Source organism: Scyliorhinus canicula, chromosome 4, assembly GCF_902713615.1.
Source record: "Scyliorhinus canicula chromosome 4, sScyCan1.1, whole genome shotgun sequence".
NCBI classification, from domain to species: domain Eukaryota; kingdom Metazoa; phylum Chordata; class Chondrichthyes; order Carcharhiniformes; family Scyliorhinidae; genus Scyliorhinus; species Scyliorhinus canicula.
The window spans coordinates 13,112,360-13,126,149 of NC_052149.1; the positions used below are offsets into that span (position 1 = coordinate 13,112,360).

The window sequence follows — 13,790 nt, forward strand, 5'->3', positions numbered from 1 at the left end:
GATGTCTTGCTGCAGTTATACAGGGCCTTGCTGAGGCCACACCTTGAGTATTGTGTGCAGTTCTCCTAGTTTGAGGAAGGACATTCTTGCTATTGAGGGTGGCCAGCGAATGTTTACCAGACTAATTCCCAGGATGGCAGGACTGACATATGAAGAAAGACTGGATTGACTGGGCTTGTACTCACTGGAGTTTGGAATAATGAGAGGGGATCTCGTAGAAACATGGAAAATCCTGATGGGATTGGACAGGCCAAATGCGGGAAGAATGTTCTAGATGTTGCGTGCGTCCAGAACTAGGAGTCACAGCCTAAGAATAAGGGGTAAGCCATTCAGGACTGAGATGAGGAAGAACGTCTTCTCTCAGAGAGTTGTGACCTTGTGGAATTCTCTGCCACACAAAGCTGTTGGGGCCAATTCACTGGATATATTCAAGAGGGAGTTGGACCTGGCCCTTGCGGCTAAAGGGATTAAGGGCTATGGAGAGAAAGTGGGAGTGGAATACTGAATTTGCATGATCAGTCATGAATAATGGTACAGACTCGAAGGGCCAAATGGCCTACTCCTGAAATGAAAAATGAAAATCGCTTATTGTCACAAGTCGGCTTCAATGAAGTTACTGTGTAAAGTCCCTAGTCGCCACATTCCGGCGCCTGTTCGGGGAGGCTGGTACAGGATGCACCTATTTTCTATGTATCTGAATGCGTGTAGCATTCATACTAAAGTAAATAAATTGACAAATTAAAGTAAATAAATATGCTCTGATAGCCATTTCGGAGACGTGGCTACAGGGTGACAATGTTTGAGTCCTGAATATAGAGGGGTATATTATATTCAAGAAGAATAGGATGCTAGGTAAAGGTGGAAGGGTAGCATTTTTGATCAAGGATGGCATTGGTGTAATAGAGATGACTTTGATTCAGATCATCAGGATGTCAATTCGATTTGGGTGAAGAAGAGGAATGGTAAGGGAAAGAAGTCTTGCATGGGAATGGTCTACAGACCCCCTAACAGTAACCATAATGTGGGGCAAAGTATGCAAGAAGAAATATTGGGCACTTGTGATAAAGGGACAGCAATAATCAAGGGAGATTTCGGTCTACGAGGAGTTCATAGAATGCGTTCAAGATGGTTTCTTCGAGAAGCATGTTCTGGAGCCAAGCAGAAATCAGATTATCTTAGACTTGGTATTGTGTGATGTGTCATTATTAATCAATGACCTCAGGGTAAAGGTAGCAGTGACCACAATATGATTGAATTTTACATCCAGTTTGAAGGGAGAAGAGTGGGTCTAAGACTAGTGTTTTAAACTTAAATAAGGGCATGAAAGCTGAGCTAGCGGAAGTGAACTGGGACATTAGGCTACAGGATACATCAATAGAGAAGCTGTTAGTGGCAGATAAGGAGGTATTTCAGACTACTCAGAATAAGTATATTCCTACGAGAAAGAAAATTTTCTCAGGGGAGGATCTATCACCGTGGTTAGCAAAAGTTAAGGAGAGCATCAAACTGAAGGAAAAAAGCTCATCACTCCACAAAGTTGGAACCAGGGAGGGAGCAGGAGGCAACCTGTGCCCATGGAACCATACTCCAGCAAGAATCAGTGCCAAGCAAGTGAGAACAGATAAAATTGGAATTCATTAATGATTACCATCTCATTCATGTAATCTTTCCATCAGTAGACATTACACGCAGGCTACGAAATGCTCGTGTTAGACCAGCATGTAAGACCTCACGCTGGCCTTCATCGGTCAGGGCATTGAATATAAAAAATGGCAAGTCATGTTGCAGCTGTAAAGGACCTTAGTTAAGCCTCATTTGGAATATTGTCTACAATTCTGGCCGCCACACTACCAGAAGGGTGTGAATGCTTTGGAGAGGGTACACAAGCGGTTTACTAGGAAGTTGCCCGGTACGGAGGGCATTAGCTATGAGCAGGGGTTAGGTAAACTCAGTTTTCTCTCACTAGAACGACGGATGTTGGGAGGCGACCTGATAGAGGTCTACAAGATTATGAGTGGCACGGACAGAGTGGATCGTCAGATGCTCTTTCCGAGGGTAGGAGAGTCAAGTACTCGGTGACATAGGTTTAAAGTGCGTAGGGAAAAATTTATAATAGATGTGCGAGGCAAGTTTTTTACACAGATATTCCAAATGTTTGGAATACGCGGCCTGGGGAGGTGGTGGAAGCAGGTGCAATAGCGGCATTTAAGGGGCATCGAGACAAATATATGATTAGGGTGGGAATGGAAGGATACGGACTCCATAAGGGCAGACGGTTTTAGTTCAGGCAGATACCATAGTCAGCACAGGTTTGGAGGGCCGAAGGGCCTGTTCCTGTGCTGTATTGTTCTTTGTTCTTTCCTCAATGATAGGGATAGACAATCTGTTGATCATTTCCAGATAATTTGGAAATATATTTTCATTGCATGTAACATTCTGGAGGGGCATGGAGAAATATGAACTGAAATACATTTGAAACATTCACGATATCAGCAACTTTAATGTACAAAAAAAATGAATTCACATTAGCCCTCTATACAGAAGCACTGGAGGGGAAATTGGTCAGCCCCGGTAGAGTAAAGCTTTCCTGTATCAAGTCGACCACCAGTTCCGACTGCGCAGTTTTCACACTAGGTCAGCCTTTAGCAGGCGATTCAGAGTCAGAAGGTGTGGGTTCCTGTCCCACACCAGAGAGTTGAGTGCAAAACCTTAGCTGACACTCCAGTGCAATACCGAGGGAGTGCTGCCCTGTTGGAGGCGCTGTTTTTCAGATGAGACATTAAGGTTTGGCCCGGTGTGCCTTCTCCGATGGGTGTAAGGTACCTTGCCACACTAATTTGCATGGAAACCCTGCTGACTTGGGCAATATTTATCTGACAAAGCACATGTCTGAAGCAGATGACGTGGTTCAGAATCTCACTAGTTTCCTGTGCACAAATTGTGGCATTTTCTTATGTAACAACTTCAAAGATGCTTCATGACCTGCAAAGTGCTTTGGGAGGTCCGGAGGTTGTGAAAGGTGCTGCAGAATTGAAAGCCAAAGGGCGGCACGGTAGCGCAGTGGTTAGCACTGCTGCCTCACAGCATTGCGGACCCGGGTTCAATCTCGGCTCTGGGTCACTATCCATGTGGAGTTTGCACATTCTCCACATGTCCACGTGGGTCTCGCCACTCCCCCCCCCACCCCCACCCCCAACCCAAAAATGTATATGTTAGGTTGATTGGCCATGCTAAATTGTTCCTTAATTGGAATGGAAGAATGGAAGCCATTCTTCCTCTTCCATTGCAATAAAAGTCAGACATGACTTAACTTTAGTGGTCAACTCATCTCTCGCCATGGAGCTGACCAATTTCACCCTGGTTTTCATAGGCTCAGCCTTTACATTCACACAAATAAATAAATACGTCAAAACAGGAATATTGAGTGAATATCTACAAAGGAGAAAACATTTGCAAACCAGATCAGATACTTCAAAATACTGCTTGCCCAATTCTACAAGAGCAGGGTGCCAGCAGAGAGCTCCACCCGCCAGCCGACCCATCAGAAAACTGTTTATCAGCCGACCATGACCCCTCACATATGGGTGGAGCTGCTCGGTTAAGCTCCTCCGGCGGATGCCTTTCCTTCATTATTCACAACTGTTTGAACGGCTCAACTCTGCTTTTGCTCTTCTCCCCCTTGTCTCCTCTCTGCCCTATAGTTTTCTCAGGAAGCATTGGCTGCTTTTTCTGGTTCGGTCATGAGCCCTGATCAGGAGTGACGACAGTGTGGCAGATCGCGGAATTATCGTAACCTAAAACCACCTGGGTGATACCGCACAACGTCAACAAGCAACATCAGTGGCAGCTTGATGGCACAGTCACTGTTACATGATGCTTGCCCGTGTGTCTGACGGGAATCCTAACAATGGAAGCACAGCAAAGCTCAGGCACAATATGTGGTGTGTAACAGGCTCGGAAAGATAAGATAACATTGGACTCCGATTCCCAAAGTTATTCATCACAGATGGAGTTTTCCCACCTCGTGCCCAGGTACGTTGTAGACCCGTTGCTGGAGGTGGTTTAATGACCTTCTCCACTGTTAGGCACCTGCTAGGAAGGTGGAAGGTAAACCCGGATGGGCCTTATTTTTTATCCAGCAACGTTTTCTTGCATTGGGTTCAAACCCCACTCCAGGACATGAGCACATGAAGGTGCTGTACCATATCTGTGGAGCGCTGCCTATAAAGGGGTCCTACAGATGGATATTAAACTGAAGCATCCATCTGTTCAGATGGAAGGAATAGATCCCATGGCTTAAATAGGGTGCTGTTTCCAAGGCAGACTCGATGGGCCGAATGGTCTCCTTCTGAACTGTAAATTCTATGAATCCATGGCACTGTTTGAAGAAGAGCAGAGAGGTTTTTCCTATAGAAACGTAGCAAATAGGAGCAGGCCATTCGGCCCTTCAAGCATGCTCCACCTTTCATTGTGATCATGGCAGACAGTCCAACTCAGTGACCTGTTCCCGCTTTTCCCCGTATCCGTTGATATTTCTGTATCTAACTACTTCTTCAAAAATAACTAACTGCTTTATGATCAATATTCTTCCCTTAACCAGCTCCACCAAAACTGATTCATTGATCATTTATTGAACTGCCATCACTGTGACCTTTCTGTGGGCAATTGGCCGATGTGTCTCGCCACAGAGGCCGGGATTTTCCGATGCGGGTCCGCCCCGCTGCCATGGCGAGCCAGGACGGAGAACCTGGCCCTCGACCAAATCTCCCATTCACTGCAGCGGTCCCGGAGAATCCCGGTGGCGTGAACAGACGGAGGATCTCGCTGCCCTGAACGGATAGAGAATCCCCACCCATAGCTTCAAAACAATGTCATGAGGTCCTGTAGATGTGAGAAAGCACACTTTAAATCACAGAATTACAGACCAACCACAAAGGGAGGTTGTTCAGCCCATCCAGTCCATGCTAGCTCCATGTGCCATTACTTTCCAACAGAAACCAGCAATCATGTTCACAGCTTTCCATTTGAAAGTTTCTCTTTCAGAGCCACAAGACCATTACAAAAGTGCTTATATGTCAATGAGAAAATAAATTGGCAAAGACCGCTCAAATATGCGTGGCAGGGTGACACAGTGGTTAGCACTAATGCCTCACAGCAAAAGGGACCAAGGTTTGAATCCGGCCTTGGGTGACAGTGTGGAGTTTGCACGCTCCCCTGGTGTCTGCGTGGGTTTCCTCTGGGTTGCTCCGATCTCCTCCGACATTCCAAAGATATGCAGGTTCGGTGGATTGGCCATGATCCAGTGCGTGGGTTTACGGGGATAGATCCAGGGGAGTGGAGACCTCTTTCGGAGAGTTGGTGCAGACTAGATTGGCCAAATGGCCTCCTTCTGCACTGTTGTGATTCTATGGATAGTGTGCCTCACGGTGTCTGCATGAAGACTTTCCACATATTATGGGCAACTGTGCAAATACGTTCTAAAATAAAAAATCCTCGGGGTGTTCCATTTTTTTATCTTCATGAACCTCTGGGTGCCTATCCCATATCCCCATGGGACACTTTTCAACATTTGTTGCCCATCCCTAATTGTCCTTGAAGGGAATGACTTGCCTGGCCATTTCAGAGGGCATTCGAGAGTTAACCATATTGCTGTGAATTTGGAGTCAGATGTGACCTGACCAGGGAAGGATAGCAGATTTCCTTCCCTAAAGGGCATTCAAGTTGGGCAAGCCAGCGAGCAAGAAATATTAGCATAAAATGAGGCGGAGCTGTCTGGTGGCTGGGTTTGATGGCTCCATATCGCCTGCCTGCCAGGTATGGCTTGGACAATCCTGACATAACACGTGCAGAAATCCAATAAGCTATCACTGGCTTTGATTTGTTCTGGATATCTGTGACTGTTTTTTAGCAGCAGACATTGATCTTTCCATAGCAGCGATCTTGATGGTATTTTGGAGCGAGCTACAGTTCCAATCGTGGAGCTGAATGTTTTGTCTTCCCAAACAGAGCAGAGTAATTTTCCAAACCTTCTTCAAAACTGATTTCCGGAGCAGGATGTAAACCCAGGGATCTAAGATCTGATTCCAGGCAGCCAATCGCACGCTGAAGAGAAGTGAGGCAGTGGCCTTTGAGTCCGTACCTAAGCTGCCTATCCTTGCCACAATCACCTGAATGAAACAGAACAAAAAGACACCACACAAAGATTATTTATCAATAGTAACAACCAGTAATATTCAGCTTTGCATCTCATACCTCTAATCAATGTAGGCATTTAAAATTCCCAAACATCATACTAAATTGAGGGCCGTTGAACTCACAATTTGGAACATTAGGGGTGTGAGCCAACAACGTGTTACTTAACTTTTAATGTCACTTTTTAAATATGTAGCTATTGTTGTCGTGCTAACCCTATGTGTGTGTGGAGTCTGGCTCATGTTGGTCACACGGAACTTTGTGATGAAAGATAATGAAGTTCTGTGAAGAATTGTACTGAACTGCACTGTGGGCTCAAAACACAAAGCATGATGGTCAATTCAGTCAAGTCAAAGCTTATCCAGCACCAGCAAGGCTCTGCACAATGACTTAAACTGTAGGCAGACTGTAGGGGCCGGTTTAACTCAGTTGGCTAGACAGCTGGTTTGTGATGCAAGGCCAGCAACACGGGTTCAATTCCCGTACCAGGTCATTCATGAAGGCCCTGCCTTCTCCTCCTTGCCTGAGGTGTGGTGATCCTCAAGTTAAATTGCCACCCGTCAGCTCTCCCACTCAAAACGGAAAGCAGCCTATGGTCACCGGGGTACTGTGCCGACTTTACTTTTGCCAGACAAAATAAGCAGATGAAGCTGCATTAAGGGCAGTAAAAATGCCTCTTTCTCCCAGCTTTGAGATGGATAACAGTGTCGGGGATAAGAAAGCAAAGTCCAGCTGACTTCTTCAAGTGTGAGTTTCCAATGGGGTCTACCAGGGAACATCTGTGAAGGCATGGAAATGATGTAATTGAAAACAAATTAAATGGACTAATAAAAGGCTTTACCGTATGGAGTACGTCACCATAGTTGTCATGAGAATGTCGCTTTAAGAAATGTTTGGCTGCTCATATTACTGCAGTGATGTCACAGTGCGGTTGGAGCTGGGCTGTCTGTCAGCTTTTTACTTTTGTTTTAGGCTGTTTGCTGCAGGGTGTGTTTTAGTTTCGTTTCCAGTGTTGGAGCTGAAGCCAGACAGAGCAGGTGTACTGTTGATCTCTCTGCCATCAAAAGACTATCGCTTGATCATTTGGTGAATTCAGAATTATAAATATTCTCAGTAGTGAATTTAAACCTGATGTGTTTCTGGTAAAATATGTTTCTTCTTCTGGCTGTTGTTTGGGAAGTTATTAAGGATTACTTAGTGTTGTATCTTTGGGGGTTGTATTTGAATTGATGTTCACTGTATGTTTTAAAAAAGGTTAACTTGAGTTCATAGAATAAACGTTGTTTTGCTTTTTTTTAAAAAACTTTTCAATTTCTGCTGTACCACACCTAATATATTAAAAATTGTGGGACAGGTGACCTCCATGATACACTTTGGGGTTCTCTAAACCCTGGCCCATAACATAGTAAAGAAAGGTCCCACAGAACTATCGAGGCTGCTGTGGTTAGCACAATTATTGCAAGTTGCCCAGAGGATGCACATGGAGGATTTCATCATTGGATTGACCACTCAGACAGATCCCAGCTCACAGGGAAATGAAGCAACCGTTATTGTTGTGAGTATGCACGGTTGTTTAATGGTCCCTTGGTGAAACTTCATCCAAATTGATGTCCCCAGAGTAGAGACAAAGGAACCTTTAGACCAGGGAGAGGGTCTTACAAGGGGGAATTTTTTACTTATTGACTGGCTCCAGTTAAGAGGAGGACAAAATTCAGGAGTCATCACCTGCTGTGAACCTTCAACTGCGCAGCATGACAATGACACAAGAACAGAAGAAATAAGGTCAGGAATGGACCATATCACCCCTTGAGCCTGATCCACCACTCAATATGATCATGGCCAATCTGATCTCAGCCTTAATGCCACTTCTCTCTGTGCCCCCATAACCCTCGACTCCCTTGTGTATCAAACATCTCTCTAACCCATCCATGGATATATTCAATGGCCCCAGCCTCCACTTCTCTCTGGGAAAGAGAATTACTCAGACACTGATCCTCTGAAATTCCCGCTCATCTCTGTGGGAGGCCTCTTGTTCCCTCTTGTTTTATATTTCCCCAAGTGGAGAAGCATCTTCTGAGCATCTCCTGTCAAGAATCGTATGATTCAAGAAGGGCAGTAGAGACATGGGAACACCCCCACCTGTAATTTCCCCTCTGTTATGTATCAGAGTAACACCATTGGCTGGTGTAATGCCACGTGTTATGCAATGACGACATCCCAGGATGGGATGGTTCAGATTAAAGCCCAGTATAAATATTGACTTAACCTTCCCTGAACAATCACCAACACAAGTATATCTTGCCTTAAATAAGGAGACCAAACGTTTATGCAATATTATCGATCTGGGGCTGGATTCTCCGATTCTGAGACTAACTGCTGACGCCAGCGTGGGAACGGTGATGTCTTACGCCCGATAAAACGGCACAAAACCTCGACTGATCCTCCATCTGGTGGGGGGGCTAGCAGTCACGCAGCGTAAAGCCCCCGGGTGGGTTTCTCCCCTACACGGCAGGGCCGCCCGGAAGGTGCGGAATCCTCCACCGGTTGGCGCGAGTTGGCTCATTCGCAGGAGTGTCAGCGTGTGCTGGCGTCATCCCAGCGCATGTGCAGGGGGTTCTTCTCCGCGCCGGCCATGGCGGAGGTTGACAGCAGAGGGAAAGAGTGCCCCCACGGCACAGGCCCGCCCGCGGTTCGGTGGGCTCCAATCGCGGGCCAGGCTACCGTGGGGGCACCCGCCGTGGCCAGATCCCAAGGACTCTGCCGGCCGCCCGTAGAGCCAGGTCCCGCCGGTACGGACCTGGTTTGATTCACGCCGGCGGGACCAGCTGAAAACGGGCGGCCCCTCGGCCCATCGCGGGCTGGAGAATTGCCGGTGGGGGGGGGGGGCCGCTGCCAAAGACCCCCGACTGGCGCGGAACGATTCCCGCCCCCACCAAAACCTCACGCCGGAGAATTCGGCAGCCGGCGTCAGGGCAGCGGGGCGGGATTCACGCTGCCCCCCGGCGATTCTCCAACCCGGCAGGGGGGTCGGAGAATCCTGCCCCCCCCCATCTCTAGCTGCGGATACGGCCGGAGAATTGCTGGGTCCGTGGCGGCGCATGTGCACGGCAGCAGCCTGCAGCGGCCACGCCGTGCAACATGTGCCGACCGTGGGCGGCCCTGGCCTGCTAAATAGTGCCCCCCTTTGGCCAGGCCACCATCCCCAGGCCACCCCCCACCAGTGCCCCCAGCCCCCACCTGTACAGGTGTAGCAAGACTGCAACAATTTCATACTCTTCCTCTTGGAATGAAGTCCAACATTCCATTACACTTTCTGATTGTTTGCTCTACCTGCTTGCTAACTTTTCATGATTCATGCTTCAGCGATGGGCTCTGAATACCACTAGACAAACAAACCTGGTGCCAATTGTTTACGTGAACAAGAAAGAAGACACCTTCAGATACCAGCCCAGTATAAATATTGACATAGAAACTTTCTGTCTTCTCCTGTGATGAATTTACACAATGGGGCAGAACCTGCAGGACTGCACCTGCCAGCATTTGAAAATTTAAATCGCAAATTACTAGGAGGCACATTGAAGGTGTTTATTAAGGGACCCAACCTTTGTGGAGGCTGGAATTCTAGTGTCCCAGAGAGGATTGAGCAGAGGATCGATTGGGTTGGCCATCTCATACCAGCCAGGAATGGGCAAACAACCTTGCAGATGTCACACACATTTTAAATATTACCAGAAATTAAAATAAATGAGAAAGTAGGAGATTACCTGCCTTGAGAGCAATTGATTGATTTATTGGTGTTAGCTTTGGTTCAGTGGTCGCACTCTCACCTTTATCATAGAAGTTACAGTACAGAAGGAGGCCATTCGGCCCATCGAGTCTGCACCAGCTCTTGGAGCACCCTACCCGAGGTCAACACCTCCACCCTATCCCCATAACCCAGTAACCCCACCCAACACTAAGGGCAATTTTGGACACTAAGGGCAATTTAGCATGGCCAATCCACCTAACCTGCACATCTTTGGACTGTGGGAGGAAACCGGAGCACCCGGAGGAAACCCACGCAGACACGGGGAGAACGCGCAGACTCCGCACAGACAGTGACCCAAGCCGGGAATCGAACCTGGGATCCTGGAGCTGTGGAGCAGTTGTGCTAACCACTATGCTACCGTGCTGCCCACCTTTGGCCAGGCCACGACCCCAGACCACCCCCCCCCCCCACTGCCCCCCCCCCCCCCCCCCGTCGCGGAGTTCAGAGGTCATTCTCCAGTGGGCCTGAGAGAATTATCCAACCAGCAGTGAGATAGGAGGCAGATAGCCTGACCGGTCTAATTGAGGTCCTCAAGTAAGGGTACTGAGGGACTTTAGCCTGCCTCATGTTATTTCCCACATACGGAGAGTACTAGGCCATCATGAGATTGCGAGGAGTGCTAGAAAATACAAGGCTTTTTTCTCTTCTGCATGTGAAGAATGGCAAACTGGGGTCTCGGGGCTGAGATGGGCCTTCTTGGTCAAGCACCTTAAGACCTACAGACAGCCCCTCCCAGTAGCAAGGACAGACTCTATTGAAAGACTTCACCCCACCCCCCCCCCAGCCCCCCAGCCCCCCAACTCCTGCTGTCACAACTGAACCCTTCCCAGCAAGCCCAGTCAGACTTACTTCTCTCTGAAGCCTCTTCCATGCTGGATGCTCAGAACTTGCTGCAGTCCCGGCAGTGGCCAGTGTTGGGGGTGGCGCATCCGACCTTCAAAGGGCAGAAGTCACGACCTTAAATAGTTAACTACCTGAATAATGTAAAATAATGTCCCAGCACCTATCTCTGTCCAACCCCCATCCCTACAACTTTCCGCGATGCCTCCATTCCTCCAGGGCCTGAGAGAATTATCTAGGCCACGATATTGGTGCAGTACTGCGGGAGTGTTGCATTGCGGGAGACGCCATTGTTTGGGTGAGATAATAAGTGGGTTTCTTAGGTGAAATCAAACGATCAAAAGCAAAAGGGCGGCGCATCGGCACAGTGGTTAGCACTGCTGCCTCACAGCATCAGGGATCTGGGTTCAATTCCGACCTTGGGTGACTGTCTGTGTGGAGTCTGCACGTTCTCCCCGTGTCTGCGTGGGTTCCCTCCGGGTGCTCCGGTTTCCTCCCGCAGTCTAAAGATGTGCAGGTTAGCTGGATTGGCTGTGATAAATTGCCCCTTAATGTTCAAAAGATATGCAGGTTAGGTGGGGTTATGGGGATAGGAAGGGGGAGTTGGCCTGGGGGGGGGGGGTGCTCTTTCAGAGGGCCGGTGCAGACCCAATGGGCCGAATGGTCTCCTTCTGCTTCTGCACTGTGGGAATTGTAATATTCTATGATCCCACATCATTATTTTTAGAGGTGGTCCGATAATCCCAACACCAGTAAAATTGATAAACAGGCAATTAAATGTGTTGTTTGTGGGATCCTGCTGGGTCCAAATTGGCTGCACCCATTCTATTTTCCATTGACTTCAATGGGAGTGGTGTCATTGGCAATCGGTTAGGTTCCTGCTGAACCCTGAGCCACTGATTCAAGCATTAATTACAAGTTTACAAGCTCTTAAAATTGCTTAAATGCACCAATTTACACCAGCTGGTGTTTTGACAGAGATATATTGTGCCTGTGCTCCAGATTACCCAGTGTTGGTGGCACAGGAGGATGGTGAATATTCAAAGAAGGACTCATCCACCTATGTACAATGGAACACCGGGGAATGCAAATGATAAATGCCAGCCACAAACAAAAGCAGAAAATGCCTGAAATGCTCAGCTGGTCAGTCAGCAGCTGTGTAGAGAGAATATGTTCCATTCCCCTCCCTGTTCGACATTCCAAAAGGGCGTTTCTTCCATGTGGTGGTACGGCAGCACATTGGTTAGCATTGTTGCTTCACAGCGCCAGGGCCCCAGGTTCGATTCCCAGCTTGGGTCACTGTCTGTGCGGAGTCTGCACGCTCTCCCCGTGTCTACGTGAGTTTCTTCCGGGCGCTCCGGTTTCCTCCCACAAGCACTGTTATGTGAATTGGACATTCTGAATTCTCCCTCCGTGTACCCGAACAGGTGCCGGAATGTGGCGACTAGGGGATTTTCACTGTCACTTCATTGCAGTGTTATTGTAAGCCGACTTGTGGCACTAATAACGATTATTATTATAACACCTTGGTCCATTCCCCAATAAACCTCAAATCTCCCCGACAGCTTTCGATGCACGCAGAGGAGTTGAAAAACCGGTCTCTCTATCTCCTCCCCCAAGCTCCAAGCACTCTTTCCCGATGGAGCAGTGATTCACGTGTACCTCTTTCAATTTAATACACTGTATTTGTTGCTCACAATGCAGTCTGCTCGACTAAACACAGATCAGGACCGAAGTGTGGAGGTATTTCTTCAGTCATTGGGTGGGAAACCTGGCGCTGTGAAGTAGCAATGCTAACCATTGTGCTACCGTGCTGCCCCAGACAGGTTAAGTAGTGAGGAGGGAAAAATTTGGCAGATGGAAGCTAATGTAGGGCGGCACGGTAGCACTGTTGCTTCACAGCTCCAGAGTCCCAGGTTCGATTCCCGGCTTGGGTCACTGTCTGTGCGGAGTCTGCACGTTCTCCCCGTGTCTGCATGGGTTTCCTCCGGGTGCTCCGGTTTCCTCCCACAGTCCAAGGATGTGTAGATAAAGTGGATTGGCCATGCTAAATTGCCCTTAGTGTCCAAGAAGAAAAGGTTTGGTGGGGTTACTGGGTTACGGGGATAGGGTGAATGTGTGGGCTTAAGTAGGGTGTTCCTTCAGGGGCAGGTGCAGACGTGATAGGCCGAATGGCCTCCTTCTACAATGTAAATTCTATGTCTGTAGGAAAATCTGAAGTTATGCACTTTGGTAGGAAAAATAAAGAAGCTGAATATTATTTAAATTTAGAAAAACAACAGAAAGTTCCAGAACAGAGGGATTTGGGGGTCCTCGTGCACAAATCACCAAAAGCTGGCATGTAAGTTCAGCAGGTATTTGGAAAGACAAATGGAATGTTAATTTCAATGGGAATGGAGGAATTTCTTCTCTCAGAGGGTAGTGTATCTGTGGAAGTCTTTACCGCGGAGAGCAGTAGAGGCTGGGCCATTAAATATGTTCAAGGCTGAGATAGTCAGATTTTTTAATCAGTAAGGGGATCAAGGGTTATGTGGATAAGAAGGGAAAGTGAAGCTAAGGATTATCAGGTCAGTCATCATCTAATTGAATGGCAAAGCAGACTGGATGGGATAATGACCTACTTCTGCTCCGACATCTTATTGTATGTGCACGGTAGCATAGTGGTTAGCACAATTGCTTCACAGCTCCAGGGTCCCAGGTTCGATTCCGGCTTGGGTCACTGTCTGTGCGGAGTCTGCACATCCTCCCCGTGTGTGCGTGGGTTTCCTCCGGGTGCTCTGGTTTCCTCCCACAGTCCAAAGATGTGCAGGTTAGGTGGACTGGCCATGATAAATTGCCCTTAGTGTCCAAAAATTGCCCTTAGTGTTGGGTGGGGTTACTGGGTTGTGGGGATAGGGTGGAGGTGTTGACCTTGGGTCGGGTGCTCTTTCCAAGAGCTAGTGCAGACTCG

The 13,790-nt window shown here is 48.0% G+C and overlaps 1 protein-coding gene across 1 annotated transcript in view; it reads right to left on the reverse strand.

The window, feature by feature from the left end:
• Positions 1-3,211: 3,211 nt before the first annotated feature.
• Positions 3,212-13,790, reverse strand: part of LOC119964357 (prostaglandin F2-alpha receptor-like) — a 39,332-nt gene continuing 28,753 nt past the window's right edge. Inside the window, exon 3 of the mRNA XM_038793732.1 lies at positions 3,212-6,167. Within this exon, the coding sequence (XP_038649660.1) occupies positions 5,865-6,167 (303 nt within the window). The 3' untranslated portion in view covers positions 3,212-5,864. The remainder of the gene's footprint in view (positions 6,168-13,790) is intronic.